Below are 20,251 nucleotides of genomic sequence, written 5' to 3'. Positions count from 1 at the left end.
GGAGATGTCCTGTCTAAGGGCAATGTGTGGTGTAAATATTATGCAGAAAATTCAGAGTGTGGAAATTAGGAGAAGGTGTGGAGTTAATAAAAGTATTAGTCAGAGGGCTGAAGAGGGTTGTTGAGGTGGTTTGGTCATTTAGACAGAATGGATCAAAGTAGAATGACATGGAGAGCATTTAAATCTGTAGAAGGAAGGCGGTGTAGGGGTCGTCCTCGAAAAGGTTGGAAGGAAGGGGTAAGGGAGGTTTTGTGGGCAAGGGGCTTGTACTTCCAGCAGGCGTGCACGAGCGTGTTCGATAGGAGTGAATGGAGACGAATGGTACTTCGGACCTGACGATCTGTTGGAATGTGAGCAGGGTAATATTTAGTGAAGGGATTCAGGGAAACCGGTTATTTTTATATAGCCGGACTTGAGTCCTGGAAATGGGAAGTACAATGCTCGCACTCTAAAGGAGGGGTTTGGGATATTGGCAGTTTGGAGGGATATGTTGTGTATCTTTATATGTATATGCTTCTAAACTGTTGTGTTCTGAGCACCTCTGCAAAAACAGTGTTTATGTGTGAGTGAGGTGAAAGTGTTGAATGATGATGAAAGTATTTTCTTTTTTGAGATTTTCTTAGTTTTTGGGTCACCTTGCCTCGGTGGGAGACAGCAGACTTGTTAAAAAAAAAAAATTATTTGTTTATTTACTTATTCAGTGACAGCAGTTATTTAATTATCTATGTTCACTTTCAACTACGATAAGAATAAGGTGACGAGGGTATCAAACGAGTTAGGCAAAGAAAAACTGGATACATATAACATTGGGGTGACGAAGTATGGAAATAGTGAATGTGTTCAGATATTTGGGAGTAGATTTGTCAGCAGATGGGTTTATGAAGGATGAGGTTAACCATACAGTTGATGAAAGAAAAGAGTGAGTGGTGCACTGAGGTATCTGTGGAGACAAAAAACATTATCTATGGAGGCAAAGAAGGGAATGTACTAGAGTATAGTGGTACCAAGACTTATATGGTTGTGAATGCTGCAGCGAGGAGGAGGCTGGAGGCAGTGGAGATGTCATGGCTAAGAGCAATGTGTGGTGTAAACATTGTGCAGAGAATTCATAGTGTGGAAATTAGGTGGTGGTGGTGTCAAGAAGGCTGAAGAGGGGTTGTTGAGGTGGTATGGTCATTTAGAGGATGAAGCAAAATAGGATGACTTGGAGGGTGTATAAATTTGTAGTGGAGGGGAGGAGGGGTAGGGGTCGTCATAGTAAAGGATGGAGGGAGTAAAAGGTTTTGTGCAAAGGGCCTGGAAATGTAGCAGGCATGTATGAGCGTTAGAGAGGAGTGAATGGTTTCTGGGACCTGACGAGTTGTTGGAGTGTGAGCAGGGTAAACAAACTGTACCACGGGCGGGAATTGAACTCATGGCTAGTGAGTCGTAAAACTTCAGGCCAGCACGTAAGCCACTGGGCCAGCTGGCTACAATAAGATTCATCCAACTAGGTATATTTATACACCACAGAGAGGTTAGCACAGGCCCCACTGTGACCACAAATGCAAGTTTTTACAGATGAATCTGTAATGAATCTGGGGCCTGTGCTAACCTTTCTATGGTGAATAAATATACCTAATTGGATGAATCTTACTGTAGCCAGCTGGCCCAGTGGCTTGCGTGCCAGCCTGGAGTTTTACAACTCGCTCGCCACGAGTTGAATCCCTGTCCCTGGCACGGTTTGTTTGCAATCGTGTCGTTAAAATTTCGTGAGTCGAGCAGAGTAATATTTTGTGAAGGGATTCGGGGAAACCGGTTAGCCAGACTTGAATCCTGGAGGTGGGAAGTACAATGCCTGCACTTTAACCCTTTGAGGGTTTTCGTCGTACTAGTACGTCTTACGCGTAGGGGTTTTTGACGTACTAGTACTCATAAATTCTAGCGGCCTCAAATCTAGTGGGAGAAAGCTGGTAGGCCTTCATATGAAAGAATGGGTCTATGTGGTCAGTGTGCACAGTCTAAAAAAAAATCCTGCAGCACACAGTGCATAATGAGAAAAAAAAAACTTTGACCATTTTTTTTTAATAAATCAGCGACTTTGCAGTGTATTTTCGTATGGTATTTATTGTTGTATTCTAGTTTTCTTGGTCTCATTTTATAGAATGGAAGACATATTACAGAAATTGAGATGATTTTGACTGGTTTTACAAAGAAAAGTGCCTTGAAATTGAGCTCAAAGTAGCAGAAATGTTCGATTTTTACCAAACTTCAAAAGTAAACAAATCGTGCCAAGCGTGCAATACACGTCAACTGGTGAGTCTAATATTCTTTCACAAGTGCACCAATAATATTTATACCATTTTTTACACTAATGCAATAGTCTGCATAACAGTAAATCTTCTATTTTTTGTGAGAATAAAAATTCAAAGTGGAAAGCAAAAGAATATAAGAAACGTGACTAATGACCAGAGGAAATGTCATTTTAGTGCCAGGAATGTCTTTCTTGTTTATTCTGGACCCTATTCGGAAATTGGCATCTTTTGAAATTTGTGTGAAATTGGCAAAATTGCTAAATTCTGACCACTGTACTGGATAGTTGAATTTCATAAATGAGTGGTTTCTTGCACCCATTCGATAGAAAAAATGGAGTTCTAGCGAAATATTCATGTTTTTTGTCGACTAGTACAGTGAAATTGGCCGAAAATGGGGCTCAAAGTGGGCAAAATCGCCGATGCGTAAACATCGCCGAGACCGCTAACTTTGCGAGAGCATAATTCCGTAAGTTTTCTATCAAATTTCAAACTTTTGGTGTCTTTATGATCGGGAAAAGATTCTCTATCTTTTCATAAGAGAAAATAATTTTTTTTTTTTTTAAATTTGGCCGACCCTGAGAACGAGTTTCGGAGAGGGCCTGTCGACCCTCAGAGGGTTAAAGGAGGGGTTTGGAAAATTGGCTGTTTAGAGTGACATCTAAACTTTCATATCTGGGTGCCTCTGCAAAGACAGTGATTGTGTGAATTGATGGTGAAAGTGTTTCTTTTTTGGCGCACCCTGCCTCGGTGGGAGATGGCCAACGTTAAAAAAAAAAAAAAAAAAAAAAAAAAATTTGGCTTGAGATATTTTCAACTTCCGATGGGTTCATCGGAAAATAACCCCATCGTAAGTCAGGGAGCACCTGTACATAGTTTTAAAATATTGGTGGTATTCAGTAAGGTGTAATTAGAGGTGTATTAAGAAAGAAGCTGGTACATGTGATGAATGGATAGTAGACAAGGATAGGGACAATGCAGGTTGAAAGAATTGTTCAGCATAACTGTTGTCTGGATCACATTACAGAAAGGAGGTGTTTTTTTAACAGTAACCTAGAAGCAGCTGGCAGAAAGAGAGACTGGAGTTTTCAGGTAGCATTTCAGATTTTAGTCAGTTTATGAACATTGAGTTCTTTTGCACAGATTAAGCTGGATGTGGGGAATATCATATAGACTTTTGTGTCTGAATCATGTTGCATTTTCTAAGAAAGTATGCACAATAGTGTGAGTGAATTTTTTTTTTATATCTAGTAGGTTTAGGCCTCTGAAGATTGGGGAAATGTGTTGTTTGGCAGTAGACCGAGTGATAATTTATACCACCGCTTTTTGTTGTGTTGTTATTGGCTTAAGGTGATTTGATGTGGTTGATCCCTAAATAAATAAATAAATAGGGTAGTCTATTTTCCCAGGATTTAGAGCATTTTGTGTGATTATTAACATATTAAGCAAAGTGCAGTTTACAGTGGCATGGGTATGTGAGGAATATGGTGCTACAAAACAGTGTCTGATATTTGCAGAACAAAGGGCAAATTTACAGTGTAAAGGATAGTGATGATTCAAAACAGAAGTTAATCCAAGTTACCACTATTGATCACTGCAGTTTATACATCATTTCTCCTTCACAAAAAAAGTAAACAATTATGATAAAATACCGTACCATAGTATTAGAGGTCTTCTACATTAGATGAGGTCTGCTAGTTCAGAAGACAACCAGACGATTGTGAAAAATTAATTTCATAATTTAGAAGTTGCAACAGTCGGCAATGTCATACACCCCTCCCCCCATTAGTCCGTTAACAAGAAGGTTCACTGTATATACAGGTTACCAAAACCAACTTATATAAAAAGTCTCTTGTGGGTTTCATAGGTTTTACTTACAATAAATTACATGTATTTATGTACAGGTTACCAAAGTCAAAGAAGCTATCTTGATGAAATTGTAAAGGGGCTCTAAGTATAGCATACTGATTATACAATAATATATTTCTGCCTTGGTGGGATACGGCCGGTTTGTTGAAAAAAAAAAAATCTGCAAATGAGTAATAAACAAAGAAAAGAAATAGTAACTGACAGCCTGAATAATTCTAGAAGTTAGAAAAACACAAAATAAAAAAATTAGTATTAAGGCTTAAATGCAGCTAAAAACTTAACTATCATCAGAACTGTCAATATCTACATTATTTAAAGAATAATTAAGGGTAATTGTTCGTAGATCCTCCACCACACCAGACCAACCATCCTTGTCAAATCCCTCCTCCAATAATGCAGGCACCTTGGAAATATCAAGTTTTTCTGCCACTGTCAGAAGATCATGGAGTAGAGGAGTCATCCCACCACTCTGGTGCAGACCTGCTTCAGAAGGTGCACTCTTGATTATACCTGGGTAAGAAAAATATCTAACACTATAGATTGTCTAAAAAATGGAAATAATGAGTCCATATGTGTGAGTATGCATGTCTCAGTCAATCTGTCTGTCCAACCTACTGATCAATCTCAGTATTTTTCTCAGCAAGCCGCTTGGTTATTTTTTTGGCCTGCATGAAGTTCAACGAAAACACCACAGCACAGCACAAGTTTCTCAAAGCACTGCCTTGAGAAACTTGTTGGTAATCCCCCTTACATAAGATGAAAGGACATGGAAAAATCTTGGTCCCTTCACACTTATTGAGGTTTCCCTTAGTGTACTTATTGCAACCCTGCTCCCCTCAAGGGAGGTTCCTTGATGCTGGTGAGGGGCTCTTGATCTAGCGAATTGGATCTGTGCTCCAGTTCCCTGAATTGTCTGAATACCTTCCATCCCTACCCCCCCACATGCGCTGTATAATCCTACAGGTTTAACGCGTCCCCATGATTATAATAATGCACCCCTGCTTTCCAGTGGGAGTATTTTGCACTGTCTGCCCTCTTTCTTCTTTTCATAGTTGATCATTTAATATTATTGCTAATCATTCTCTAGCTCTACTACTATAAGAGACACCCAATTTAAACTCATATACTATTTTCCACTGAAATTCTCCCACCCCTCAGAACTTAGTTTTACTTAGAACTAAAACAGTCTTTTCATTCGTAACATTAATAATCAGGGTTTTCTTCTCATTTATATGACACCCACTCACATTCAAACAATACTACTATAAAATTTCCTCCTTTGTCTCTTTTAGTAACTGATAAACAAGACGGGGTTACCAGTTCCCGACATTTAGTCGCTTTCTACGACGTATGTTAGTTATGGAGGAAGAATTCTAATCCACTTCACCATGGAATTAAAAGGAAAGTCTGGAAGAGCAGGAACTATTAAGAAATTAAAAGGAAACTCAGATGGGTACATATTTTTTTTGTAATGTTGGCTGCCTTCCACCGAGGTAGGGTGACCTGTAAAAAAAAAAAACTTTCACCATTATTCACTCCAATCAGTCTTGCCAGAGGAGTGTTGATGCTACAGTTCAGATGCCCCTCCAAACTGCATCTTAAGCATTTGACACAGAAAGAAAAGGGACCAGTAATCTTGTTAGAATGTAAAACAATTAAATAAGCTTTTGTTGCAAGTTGTGTGGCAGGATGATAGTATCTCTGGGAATTGCTGTCTACCAATCACTTAATTTTTGCTACTTATAAGAAAAACAGGGGATAAGTCTGTTGAGTGTACCTGGTAAAGTGTATGGTAGAGTTATAATTGAAAGAATTAAGAGTAAGACGGAGAATAGGATAGCAGATGAACAAGGAGGCTTTAGGAAAGGTAGGGGGTGTGTGGACCAGGTGTTTACAGTGAAACATATAAGTGAACAGTATTTAGATAAGGCTAAAGAGGTCTTTGTGGCATTTATGGATTTGGAAAAGGCGTATGACAGGGTGGATAGGGGGGCAATGTGGCAGATGTTGCAAGTGTATGGTGTAGGAGGTAGGTTACTGAAAGCAGTGAAGAGTTTTTACGAGGATAGTGAGGCTCAAGTTAGAGTATGTAGAAAAGAGGGAAATTTTTTCCCAGTAAAAGTAGGCCTTAGACAAGGATGTGTGATGTCACCGTGGTTGTTTAATATATTTATAGATGGGGTTGTAAGAGAAGTAAATGCGAGGGTCTTGGCAAGAGGCGTGGAGTTAAAAGATAAAGAATCACACACAGGGTGGGAGTTGTCACAGCTGCTCTTTGCTGATGACACTGTGCTCTTGGGAGAAGCTGCAGAGATTGGTGGATGAATTTGGTAGGGTGTGCAAAAGAAGAAAATTAAAGGTGAATACAGGAAAGAGTAAGGTTATGAGGATAACAAAAAGATTAGGTGATGAAAGATTGAATATCAGATTGGAGGGAGAGAGTATGGAGGAGGTGAACGTATTCAGATATTTGGGAGTGGACGTGTCAGCGGATGGGTCTATGAAAGATGAGGTGAATCATAGAATTGATGAGGGAAAAAGAGTGAGTGGTGCACTTAGGAGTCTGTGGAGACAGAGAACTTTGTCCTTGGAGGCAAAGAGGGGAATGTATGAGAGTATAGTTTTACCAACGCTCTTATATGGGTGTGAAGCATGGGTGATGAACGTTGCAGCGAGGAGAAGGCTGGAGGCAGTGGAGATGTCATGTCTGAGGGCAATGTGTGGTGTGAATATAATGCAGAGAATTCGTAGTTTGGAAGTTAGGAGGAGGTGCGGGATTACCAAAACTGTTGTCCAGAGGGCTGAGGAAGGGTTGTTGAGGTGGTTCGGACATGTAGAGAGAATGGAGCGAAACAGAATAACTTCAAGAGTGTATCAGTCTGTAGTGGAAGGAAGGCGGGGTAGGGGTCGGCCTAGGAAGGGTTGGAGGGAGGGGGTAAAGGAGGTTTTGTGTGCGAGGGGCTTGGACTTCCAGCAGGCATGCGTGAGCGTGTTTGATAGGAGTGAATGGAGACAAATGGTTTTTAATACTTGACGTGCTGTTGGAGTGTGAGCAAAGTAACATTTATGAAGGGATTCAGGGAAACCGGCAGGCCGGACTTGAGTCCTGGAGATGGGAAGTACAGTGCCTGCACTCTGAAGGAGGGGTGTTAATGTTGCAGTTTAAAAACTGTAGTGTAAAGCACCCTTCTGGCAAGACAGTGATGGAGTGAATGATGGTGAAAGTTTTTCTTTTTCGGGCCACCCTGCCTTGGTGGGAATCGGCCAGTGTGATAATAAAAAAAAAAAAAGAAAAACAGGGTAGAGTATGTATGAAGGTAGAAGAGTCACTACTCCATGCTGCAATACTATTAACTAAGTAGTAAATGAATAATACTCATTATATTAATACATTAAAAAGTGCAATGCAGAGTGTTGTGAACTGCTTTGAATATTAAGACAAAAAGGGAACAGTCACTGCTGCTTATTTTAACAAAAAAAAAAAAATAAAAAATGTAAAAGCATAAAAGATATACAATAACTCACCAGCTGCAGCAACATTACCAAAAGAATTTGCAAAACCATCTTCTGTGAATGAGCCTGAGATGATAGAAGGGAAGGGTGGAGAGAGCTTCAGAGGATCAGAGACTGAGGTCACCATGCGCTCACTTGGAGGTATGCGACACTCTTGCAGAAAATCACTATAAAGCTGAGAGGCACTGTTATAGTGTACTCCTGGAGGCAGTTTGGTGTCTGCTCTGAAAAAGAAGCATTAGCTATACATCTCTCTGTCATAATGTGGGATACATAGGATAATGCAGTGTTCCCTTGAGTTGTGATAATTTTGAGTTAAGATTTGCCCTCATAAAGGAATTTAGTTTTAAGTTGTGATGAAAAAATTTAGATCCAATGTGAACTAAAATCAGTGTGCATGGGTGGACCTCAGTCTGGAGACAAGACAAGGTGATGAAAAGGTCTTGTATAGACTGAAGGTGGAGGGAGTGTTGTAGGTGAGAGTGAGGGAGGGAGACTGTATGTGTGCCTACATGCCTGCCCTACTTTGCTCTATATGCCCCTGCCTGCTGTGGTCTGCCTGCCCTGCCTTGTCTGTCTTAAATGGAGTGATGAGTAGGGATGTTATGAGGGAGGAAGACTATAAATGTACCAGATGCAGGCAGTGGGAGACTGCAACAACAGAAGTATAAATATTAAGTCTACAGTTATTTACCAATCTCTGCCTGCCCTGCCCTGCCCTGCCTCCTCTGCCCCATCCTGCCTGCCTACCCTATCATGGACATAAGCCTATGAAAGATAGGCTTACTCTGCTGTTGGATGCCAGTGCCGCAGGATATTTCAGGCATTAGCTTATAACAACTCCTGTGTGTTTAAACAAGAAAAAGTATCCAAGAGCATGTAGGGTGTGTTCTGGTATCTTGTTAGGTAAGACACATGCAACGGTTGGATATCTTTATTTCGAAACGTTTCACCTACACAGTAGGCTTCTTCAGTCAAGTACAGAAAAGTTGATAGAAGCCTACTGTGTAGGCGAAACGTTTCGAAATAAAGATACCCAACTGTTGCATATGCGTCTTACCTAACAACCTATGGGTATTTTATACCATTTTTATATTCATTCTGGTATCTTGCAGTGAATTTTGTATTTTGGGGTTTTGAGTTACCATAGTTTTGAGGTATGACACATTTTCTGGAATAGATTAATATCATAACTCAATGGACCATTGTACTTATTAGATACAAGTACAGTAGACCATTTATTTAACGAGAGGGTTACATTACTGCAAATTTATATTCTTAAGTACATAGTGGCATCCTTTGTGGAATATTGTTGACTGAGACATGAACTTCCCTGGTGACAGCCTGCATATGTCCTCAGTTCATGTCAGAACATTCTTAATTTTAAAATTTATGTTTATTGAGCAACTTTGACTAAAAATGTGCTACACCTACACCAAAAGAGCATGTACCAAAGATAAATGCATGTAATAGAGTAACAATCCAGAAAAATAATCAAATGATGTAGAAGGCAGTCAGTTTCAGGGAGGTGTGAGGGCTGCTGACTGGCTTCAGCTAAAGCAGAATTGTCAGACTGCACAGTGCATTGTCCATCACTCAACAACATACCTGAATTGTCCATATAATTGTATTTGATATGACTGCATGCATGAACTGTTGGTCTGCGCTGTATGACCCTTGTAGGTTTACTGATACTTTTTGATAATACTAATAACAGTGAACTGTTGATGATGTCACTTTCAGTGAATGAGTGAGAAAGGTCTTGGTAATACCACGTATTCTGGTACAGTAAGACTGAAGACAATTTTTGAGGGGGTTTGGACATTTAGAGAGGGTGGAGCAAAATAGGATGATTTGGGTGTATAAATTGGTAGTGGAGGGAAGGTGGGGTAGGGGTCACCCTAGGAAAGGTTGGTGGAAGAGAGTAATGGAGGTTGGTGCGAGCTTGTTAGATAAGAGTGAGTAGAGGCAAATGGTTTTTGGGATATGATGAGCTGTTGAAAGTGAGTAATGTAACCATACCACAGGCGGGATTTGAACCCGCGGTCAGAGAGTCTCAAAACTCCAGACCGTCGCATTAGCCACTGGGCCAGCTAGCTTAATAAGCTATTAAGCTTATTGAAGCTATTAAGCTTATTAAGCTAGCTGGCCCAGTGGCTAACGCGACGGTCTGGAGTTTTGAGACTCTCTGACCGCGGGTTCAAATCCCGCCCGTGGTATGGTTTGTTTGCAATCGTGTCATTACGATTTCGTGAGTCAAGTAAGGTAACATTTTGTAAAGGGATTCAAGGAAACCAGTTAGCCAGACTTGTGTCCTGGAGGTGGGAAGTGCAGTGCTTGCAGTTTGGAGGGGTATCTAAACTGTAGCAACTGTGCACCTTTGGCAAGACAGCAATAAAGTGAATGATGGTGAGAGCATTTTAATTTTTAGGTCACCCTGCCTCAGTGGAAGACAGCCAGCGTGTTAAAAAAAATACATTTCAACGTGCCTTAGAGATGATATTTTCAATGTTTTAATTTTTTAGGGCCATTCTGCTGTGACCCCCATCCTTTCTGCTGAAGTCTGCTCAACACCTACAGCTGTCTTTCCACCATCTCTCACCTCAGCTGTGAAGTCGAGGCAATGTGGGGTCACCAAGGGTATAAATGAGTATAAGGGTATAAGCTATAAAGCTGCAATGTTAACACCCCTCCTGCACTCTGAAGGAGGGGTGTTAATGTTTCAGTTTAATAACTGTAGTGTAAGAACACCTCTGGCAAGACAGTAATGGAGTGAATGACAGTTTTTCTTTTTCGGGCCACCCTGCCTTAGTGAGAAACAGCCAATGCATTAATAAAAAAAAAAAAAAAAAAATGTTCAAGTGGCTGTGGAGGAATTGAGGTGGTTTGGGCAGAGAGGATGGAGAGGGATATGATGATGAAGAGGGCATATAAATCTGGGGTAGAAGACAGGATGGGTAGTTGCTTCAGGAATGATGGGAAGGGGCTTTGAGTTCTAGGGGCATGAGCATCTAGCAGGCATGAAAAAGTGTCAGACAGGAGTAGAGACACGTAGTTTTTAATAAACATGCTGTTGTGGTGCGAGTGAAGTAACTTCTATGAAAAGACTCAGGGAAACTAGTTAGCCGGATATGAGTCCTGGAGGTGGGCAGAGCAGCTGTACTCTGAAGGAGGGAGAGGAGCAGTTGGAGGGTAATTTTATTGTGATGTCAGCACATTTCTGCAAAGACAGTCATTGAATGAATGATAGCAAATGTGTTTTCTTCTTTGGGTCACCCTGCTGTTGACAGTCACCAACTTAAAAAAAATAAAAATAATTATAACTATAACTATAATTATAACTATAACTATAATTATAGGCTCCAGGATGTACATGTTTATAGAGGGGCAACTGATATATCGGATCATTATTTAGTTGTAGCTACAGTTAGAGTAAGAGGTAGATGGGAAAAGAGGAAGGTGGCAACAACAAGTAAGAGGGAGGTGAAAGTGTATAAACTAAGGGAGGAGGAAGTTCGGGCGAGATATAAGCGACTATTGGCAGAAAGGTGGGATAGTGCAAAGATGAGTAATGGGGGGGTTGAAGAGGGTTGGAATAGTTTTAAAAATGCAGTATTAGAATGTGGGGCAGAAGTTTGTGGTTATAGGAGGGTGGGTGCAGGAGGAAAGAGGAGTGATTGGTGGAATGATGAAGTAAAGGGTGTGATAAAAGAGAAAAAGGTAGCTTATGAGAGGTTTTTACAAAGCAGAAGTGTTATAAGAAGAGCAGAATATATGGAGAGTAAAAGAAAGGTAAAGAGAGTGGTGAGAGAGTGCAAAAGGAGAGCAGATGATAGAGTGGGAGAGGCACTGTCAAGAAATTTTAATGAAAATAAGAAAAAATTTTGGAGTGAGTTAAACAAGTTAAGAAAGCCAAGGGAAAATATGGATTTGTCAGTTAAAAACAGAGTAGGGGAGTTAGTAGATGGGGAGATGGAGGTATTAGGTAGATGGCGAGAATATTTTGAGGAACTTTTAAATGTTAAGGAAGAAACAGAGGCAGTAATTTCATGCACTGGTCAGGGAGGTATACCATCTTTTAGGAGTGAAGAAGAGCAGAATGTAAGTGTGGGGGAGGTACGTGAGGCATTACGTAAAATGAAAGGGGGTAAAGCAGCTGGTACTGATGGGATCATGACAGAAATGTTAAAAGCAGGGGGGGATATAGTGTTGGAGTGGTTGGTACTTTTGTTCAATAAATGTATGAAAGAGGGGAAGGTACCTAGGGATTGGCGGAGAGCATGTATAGTCCCTTTATATAAAGGGAAAGGGGACAAAAGAGACTGTAAAAATTATAGAGGAATAAGCTTACTGAGTATACCAGGAAAAGTGTACGGTAGGGTTATAATTGAAAGAATTAGAGGTAAGACAGAATGTAGGATTGCGGATGAGCAAGGAGGTTTCAGAGTGGGTAGGGGATGTGTAGATCAAGTGTTTACATTGAAGCATATATGTGAACAGTATTTAGATAAAGGTAGGGAAGTTTTTATTGCATTTATGGATTTAGAAAAGGCATATGATAGAGTGGATAGAGGAGCAATGTGGCAGATGTTGCAAGTATATGGAATAGGTGGTAAGTTATTAAATGCTGTAAAGAGTTTTTATGAAGATAGTGAGGCTCAGGTTAGGGTGTGTAGAAGAGAGGGAGACTATTTCCCGGTAAAAGTAGGTCTTAGACAGGGATGTGTAATGTCACCATGGTTGTTTAATATATTTATAGATGGGGTTGTTAAGGAAGTAAATGCTAGGGTGTTTGGGAGAGGGGTGGGATTAAATTATGGGGAATCAAATTCAAAATGGGAATTGACACAGTTACTTTTTGCTGATGATACTGTGCTTATGGGAGATTCTAAAGAAAAATTGCAAAGGTTAGTGGATGAGTTTGGGAATGTGTGTAAAGGTAGAAAGTTGAAAGTGAACATAGAAAAGAGTAAGGTGATGAGGGTGTCAAATGATTTAGATAAAGAAAAATTGGATATCAAATTGGGGAGGAGGAGTATGGAAGAAGTGAATGTTTTCAGATACTTGGGAGTTGACGTGTCGGCGGATGGATTTATGAAGGATGAGGTTAATCATAGAATTGATGAGGGAAAAAAGGTGAGTGGTGCGTTGAGGTATATGTGGAGTCAAAAAACGTTATCTATGGAGGCAAAGAAGGGAATGTATGAAAGTATAGTAGTACCAACACTCTTATATGGGTGTGAAGCTTGGGTGGTAAATGCAGCAGCGAGGAGACGGTTGGAGGCAGTGGAGATGTCCTGTTTAAGGGCAATGTGTGGTGTAAATATTATGCAGAAAATTCGGAGTGTGGAAATTAGGAGAAGGTGTGGAGTTAATAAAAGTATTAGTCAGAGGGCAGAAGAGGGGTTGTTGAGGTGGTTTGGTCATTTAGAGAGAATGGATCAAAGTAGAATGACATGGAAAGCATATAAATCTATAGGGGAAGGAAGGCGGGGTAGGGGTCGTCCTCGAAAGGGTTGGAGAGAGGGGGTAAAGGAGGTTTTGTGGGTAAGGGGCTTGGACTTCCAGCAAGCGTGCGTGAGCGTGTTAGATAGGAGTGAATGGAGACGAATGGTACTTGGGACCTGACGATCTGTTGGAGTGTGAGCAGGGTAATATTTAGTGAAGGGATTCAGGGAAACCGGTTATTTTCATATAGTCGGACTTGAGTCCTGGAAATGGGAAGTACAATGCCTGCACTTTAAAGGAGGGGTTTGGGATATTGGCAGTTTGGAGGGATATGTTGTGTATCTTTATATGTGTATGCTTCTAGACTGTTGTATTCTGAGCACCTCTGCAAAAACAGTGATAATGTGCGAGTGTGGTGAAAGTGTTGAATGATGATGAAAGTATTTTCTTTTTGGGGATTTTCTTTCTTTTTTGGGTCACCCTGCCTCGGTGGGAGACGGCCGACTTGTTGAAAAAAAAAAAAAAAAAAAAAAAAAAATTATAACTGTAATTATAATAATCATGAAGGGATTCAGGGAAAATGGTTAGCAGGACTTGAGTCCTGGAGCTAAGTAGTAATGCCTACACTAAAGGAGAGACAAGGATGTTGCAGTTTAGAGGGTTATCTGAACTATGATGTCAGTATAACTCTGGCAAGACAACAATTGAACGAACGATGGCGAATACGTTTCCTCCTATTTTTGGGTCACTCTACCTTGGTAGTAGATGGCCAGTGTGTTAAAAAATACACGCCACATAGTACAGTATTTATTTTCAAAGCTCATATTATATGCAGAGTTTTGCGCCAGTCATAACTAATTAAAAAATATACAGCAATTATGATAACATTTTGTTCATATCATAAACATGGATATTAGTAATAGGTTTTGAGTTGAAGACTAATTTGAGTTAGATGAAATAGTAATGCATAAAAACTACAACATAAATGTAATAATGTATAACAGAACAGTTTTTATTGGAGTTAAGTAAAGATAAAGAGGTCTGCAGTTTGGAGTAACCAGTTCTGGCAAGTGGCAAAACTGATTAAAAAAAATCATTAACAGTGATGCATCAAAAATGTGAATGGAAAACCGAAGGACAGCAGCAATCTAGTGTATAAAGTAGATACAAGAGTACAGCCTCTCTTCACTTAACGACGGAATTTCGTTCCTAAGACCACGTCGGTAAACAAATTCATCGCTGAGGAGCGTACTATAATGGTAGTGGGGTTAGTGTCAGCCATCTTTGATATTGTTTTAATGTCACCTTTGCACCATTTATAACATATCTGATATATTTTAAATGTTTATACAGTAGTGTACTGCATATTCTAATAAACAGAATACACTAGCAAGTACTAGCTAGTGTCTACTGCTTGTGGATCTACTTGAAATAAAGAAGGCAGATTCACTTCTCAAGAGCTTCTGCCACTTCCATAGAAGCTTCAAGAGTGTCTTCTTTCAGTGAAGCAATAAAACTCGACAAACTCTGTCATTTGCTGTTTATTTATTTAACACATAGCCTCCCCCCCCCCCCCAAAAAAAAAAAAAAAGACTAGGAAACACATTTGCCATCATTGATTCCACTGCTGTTTTGCCAGACATTACAGTTCATACAAAAATAGTTTGGGATGATTCCCTCTTTAAAATAAAATGCTGTAATTGACAACTGAGAAAATTAGTTACACAAGAATTTTTAGTACACAAATACATGTTAAACAGTTTAGCAAATGTTGTAATAACACACCTGGTTAGTCTAGATGGAGAAATTCCTCTGATAATGAGTAGTTCACTGATGGGTTCAACTGTGAAGTTGCATCCAGCACTCAGAGAAACTAACTGAGGCTTGTATCCTTGCCGCAGCCATTCCAACATTCCCTGGTTAGAGCTAAGTCCTAATGGTAATGCTAAACTTCCTCCTACTACCTGTAGTTTAAGAAAAAATCATAGAAATTTAAGCATCATTAATGGTATATAATATGCACATGTATGTAAGACAGGTGCAAGAGTTGAGCACCCTTCAGCAAAATTCAAGATTAATTAAAGTTAAATAATAATTGCTCTATACATATGCATTAAGAATTAAGAGTAAGACGGAGAATAGGATAGCAGATGAAAAAGGAGGCTTTAGGAAAGGTAGGGGGTGTGTGGACCAGGTGTTTACAGTGAAACATATAAGTGAACAGTATTTAGATAAGGCTAAAGAGGTCTTTGTGGCATTTATGGATTTGGAAAAGGCGCATGCCAGGGTGGATAGGGGGGCAATGTGGCAGATGTTGCAGTTGTATGGTGTATGAGGTAGGTTACTGAAAGCAGTGAAGAGTTTTACGAGGATAGTGAGGCTCAAGTTAGAGTATGTAGGAAAGAGGGAAATTATTTCCCAGTATAAGTAGGCCTTAGACAAGGATGTGTGATGTCACCGTGGTTGTTTAATACATTTATAGATGGGGTTGTAAGAGAAGTAAATGCGAGGGTCTTGGCAAGAGGCGTGAAGTTAAAAGATAAAGAATCACACATAAAGTGGGAGTTGTCACAGTTGCTCTTTGCTGATGACACTGTGCTCTTGAGAGATTCTGAAGAGAAGTTGCAGAGATTGGTGGATGAATTTGGTAGGGTGTGCAAAAGAAGAAAATTATAAGTGAATGCAGGAAAGAGTAAGGTTATGAGGATAACAAAAAGATTAGGTGATGAAAGATTGGATATCAGATTGGAGGGAGAGTATGGAGGAGGTGAATGTATTCAGATATTTGGGAGTGGACGTGTCAGCGGATGGGTCTATGAAAGATGAGGTGAATCATAGAATTGATGAGGGGAAAAGGGTGAGTGGTGCACTTAGGAGTCTGTGGAGACAAAGAACTTTGTCCTTGGAGGCAAAGAGGGGAATGTATGAGAGTATAGTTTTACCAATGCTCTTATATGGGTGTGAAGCATGGGTGATGAATGTTGCAGCGAGGAGAAGGCTGGAGGCAGTGGAGATGTCATGTCTGAGGGCAATGTGTGGTGTGAATATAATGCAGAGAATTCGTAGTTTGGAAGTTAGGAGGAGGTGCGGGATTACCAAAACTGTTGTCCAGAGGGCTGAGGAAGGGTTGAGGTGGTTCGGACATGTAGAGAGAATGGAGCGAAACAGAGTGACTTCAAGAGTGTATCAGTCTGTAGTGGAAGGAAGGCGGGGTAGGGGTCGGCCTAGGAAAGGTTGGAGGGAGGGGGTAAAGGAGGTTTTGTGTGCGAGGGGCTTGGACATCTAGCAGGCATGCGTGAGCGTGTTTGATAGGAGTGAATGGAGACAAATGGTTTTTAATACTTGACGTGCTGTTGGAGTGTGAGCAAAGTAGCATTTATGAAGGGGTTCAGGGAAACCGGCAGGCCGGACTTGAGTCCTGGAGATGGGAAGTACAGTGCCTGCACTCTGAAGGAGGGGTGTTAATGCTGCAGTTTAAAAACTGTAGTGTAAAGCACCCTTCTGGCAAGACAGTGATGGAGTGAATGATGGTGAAAGTTTTTCTTTTTCGGGCCACCCTGCCTTGGTGGGAATCGGCCAGTGTGATAAAAAAAAAAAAAAAATAAGCACGTGTGCTGAAAATTCAAAATAAACAAATGTAATTATTTAATGGAATGATGGGAATTGAACCTGTGATATGTTGGTGCTAAGTGTGTGTGTGTACACAAAACACACAGGGACAAATCGCCAGAACAGGGAGAGGAAGTATTATAGCGACTGAAGAAGTAACAAAACCCCTGAAGGACACACATTGCATTTCACTATTTGAAATGCAATGGGACTGCACAATATCTTTAAAAAAATTATACACAGTCATGACAAGGTGCTCATACCTAAAATAAATTATGGACAAGATGTAAAATTACAAAGCTACAAAATGGCTCCCAGAAATAAAAAAAAAAAAAAAAAAACTGTTACCATTAACAACTGAAAACTATAAAAGTCCTTGCTGGCTAAATGACAAGACATGACAAACAACAGCGATTCACTGAATGATGGTGAGAGTGCTTCCTCTGTTTTTATAATCCTTATAATAATATAATCTTTATTTCTACAAGTTCATGTACAAGGTATACAGGCCTAGCTGACATTAGTGACATACTACTATACAGAAAGTACCTGATTATGCAGAACATTTCAGACAAATTAGGTTAATTTTGTCTCCAGGATGCGACCCACACCAGTCGACTAATACCCAGGAACCTATTTTATTGGTAGGTGAACAGGGACAGCAAATGTCTTAAGGAAACGCATCCCAATGGTGCCACCTATACTGGGGATCGAACCACAGACCTCAATGTGTAAGCTGTGTGTGCTAGTAATCAAGCCATGAGACACCCTAGCTCAGATGAAGACAGCTAGTGTTCTAAAATTATATCCACATATAAAGTCATCAACAGCAAGAACAAAAGACCACATCTGCAAACTAAAGAAAAAGAAATATGACAGGAAAGGTTACTCTGCTGCTGATCTGTTGTTAAACCTCTCCACTAAGTGGCACCAGTCACTGGATGAATCCAAAGTCAGCTGTGTGGTAGCACTGGACATTGCTGGCGCTTTCGACCGGGTGTGGCACCAGGGCCTCTTAGCAAAACTTCAAGCACTGGGAATTGCAGGCTCTACGCTATGTCTCCTCAGTGATTACCTTCATGGTAGATCTCTAAGTGTAGTCCTCAATGGAACGGAATCAGCAAGGCATCCTATTGGGGCAAGCGTTCCACAAGGAAGCGTGCTGGGTCCACTGTTATGGAATGTCTACTTCAACGACCTTCTTCATCTCGTCCCAGAATCACATGCATATGCAGACGACTGTACACTGACATTTACTTATCCAAGAGAAGAAATGCCAGCTGCTCTAAGCTACATCAATCACCAGCTGAGAGCTATATCAGCTTGGGGAAATAGATGGCAAGTAACATTTGCACCTGAGAAAACGCAAATGATGATCGTCTCTAGGCACCATGATGGTAATGCTGGTGCAGTAGTAAGGATGAATGGGAGGATGTTGGCACCTGGAGAAGAAGTTGATATCCTTGGGGTGAAATTTGACTCCAAACTAACCATGAAGAACCATGTTGTAAATCTTGCAAACAAGGCAGCCAGGAAGCTTACAGCACTTCGCCGTATCTCGCATCTGCTTGACAGTAGGGGTTGCAAGATCCTGTACGAGGCACAAGTATGCTCACACCTTGAGTATGCTCCACTTTCTTGGTTTGCCTGCCCCCCCTCTCATCTGCGACTGCTTGACAGAGTAGAGAACAGAGCAAGACGTCTCATCTCTCGCCTGGACCCATCCTGGATAGATCTGTCATTTCAGCAGAGCCTTCAACATAGGAGGGATGTGGGTGGCCTTACTGTTATGTACAAGGCCAATATTGTCAAAATACCACACTTGGATCCACTTCGAGGACAGCGTGAAACAAGCTTTTATGCCACAAGACGGGCAGAAAGCAGCAACTTCACTCTGGCTGTACCCTTCTCCAGAACATCACTCCATCTGAGATCATACATACCCAGGATGACTCGAGTATGGAACACATTCGTACAGCATAATGATGTCAACGAGATAAAGTCAGTTGATCAAATGAAAATGCTGGCCCACAGATGGCTCCAACTTCATCCTGTTCCGTACTTGTATGTCTCATAACAATAAAAATGCTTTCAAATGAGCTGATGTAGGTAACAGCTCTTAGCTTGCCAATAAAGTTAGGAATCCTTAACCTGTAATATAGCTGTCAATAAAGCTAGGGATCCTTAACCTTGTCAAACCCTGTGTAAAAAAAAAAAAAAAAAAAGTTCTTCACAGAGTAGCAGAATAACAGTATGAGTTACAAGAGAAGCTACTGTAGGAAGTTTTACTACCACTAAAATTTTTAATGAATTATATAATAAATGTTGAAAATGGTGTAATAAATGTTGAAAATGGTGTATCAGGACTTTAACTCTACTTCTATAGCTAATAACACATGCATGAATAAAAGGAGAGGTTTATCTATCATCCTACAAATTTTTCATACATCTTTTCTTCTACTAGGTAGTAGGTCGGTAGACAGCAACCACCCAGGGAGGTACTACCGTCCTGCCAAGTGAGTGTACAACGAAAGCCTGTAACTGTTTTACATGATGGTAGGATTGCTGGTGTCTTTTTTTTTCTGTCTCATAAACATGTAAGATTTCAGGTACATCTTGCTACTTCTACTTGCACTTAGGTCACACTGCACTTGGATGTACAAGCATATATATACACACAGCCCTCTGGGCTTTCTTCTATTTTCTTACTAGTTCTTGTTCTTCTTTATTTCTTATCTCCATGGGTGAGTGGAACAGAATTATTCCTCCATAAGCCATGCATGTTGTAAGAGGCAACTAAAATGCCGGGAGCAAGGGGCTAGTAACCCCTTCTCCTGTATACATTACTAAAGTTAACAAGAGAAAATTTTGTTTTTCTTTTTGCACCACCCTGCCTCATTGGGATACGGCCGGTTTGTTGAAAGAAGATCTTTTCTTCTGAGAATTTCTATTGGTGTGGTTACCAACACAATCCCTCACACTGCCACTCTAAACATGCTTTTCCATTGCGAGCCCCAGCCTTTCCAGTGGGGTGCCTTGATAATAGTGAAGGACTCTTGATCCAAGAAATTAGGGCTGGCTTCCCTTACCTTGCATTAGTATTAAGATAAAATAAAGATTTATTAAAAAGTTAACCATTCTTATCTTGTGTAGACTTAAGTAGTTATTATGTACTTCAGTAGTTATTATGTAATTGTAATTACACATTGCAACCTTTGCAAACAAATAAAATCTTATCTTTTAAATCTTTTTAGATAAAACCTGATCATCTTGTGGAAAGACTCTTATGTACAGTTCAGGACATTTATTAGACGAGACATTTTGCCATGAGTGGCTTGTCCTAATTAGGACCGAAGTCACTTGTAGTGAAACATTTCCTTTAATAAATGTCCTGAACTGTACATACGTCTCTCTTTCCACATCTTGTCAGTATTACTATAACATTTCTTGCTGATCACCTTCCATTTCCCAAGTGCTGTATGACCCTTGAGAGTTTGTTTCCCTATGAATATAATAATAAC

General features: G+C 40.3%; 2 protein-coding genes across 7 annotated transcripts in view; one reads left to right on the top strand and one right to left on the bottom strand.

The window, feature by feature from the left end:
* LOC128704148 (NFU1 iron-sulfur cluster scaffold homolog, mitochondrial) overlaps positions 1–20,251 on the top strand; it is a 69,554-nt gene that overhangs the window by 40,656 nt on the left and 8,647 nt on the right. The window lies entirely within an intron of this gene.
* mst (misato mitochondrial distribution and morphology regulator) overlaps positions 2,668–20,251 on the bottom strand; it is a 52,304-nt gene continuing 34,720 nt past the window's right edge. For 4 of the 6 annotated variants that reach the window (XM_053799206.2, XM_053799208.2, XM_070099020.1 and 1 more), the window contains 3 exons: positions 14,907–15,085; positions 7,686–7,897; positions 2,668–4,670 (listed from right to left, as the gene is read on the bottom strand). In XM_053799206.2, the coding sequence (XP_053655181.1) occupies positions 4,438–4,670; positions 7,686–7,897; positions 14,907–15,085 (624 nt within the window). In that variant the 3' untranslated portion in view covers positions 2,668–4,437. The remainder of the gene's footprint in view (positions 4,671–7,685; positions 7,898–14,906; positions 15,086–20,251) is intronic. The other 2 variants (XM_053799207.2, XM_053799205.2) reach the window with 2 other exon arrangements.

Source organism: Cherax quadricarinatus, chromosome 66, assembly GCF_038502225.1.
Source record: "Cherax quadricarinatus isolate ZL_2023a chromosome 66, ASM3850222v1, whole genome shotgun sequence".
Lineage (NCBI taxonomy): Eukaryota > Metazoa > Arthropoda > Malacostraca > Decapoda > Parastacidae > Cherax > Cherax quadricarinatus.
Note: the sequence above shows the minus strand (reverse complement) of the source record. Positions and strands in the feature narration are given on the sequence as shown.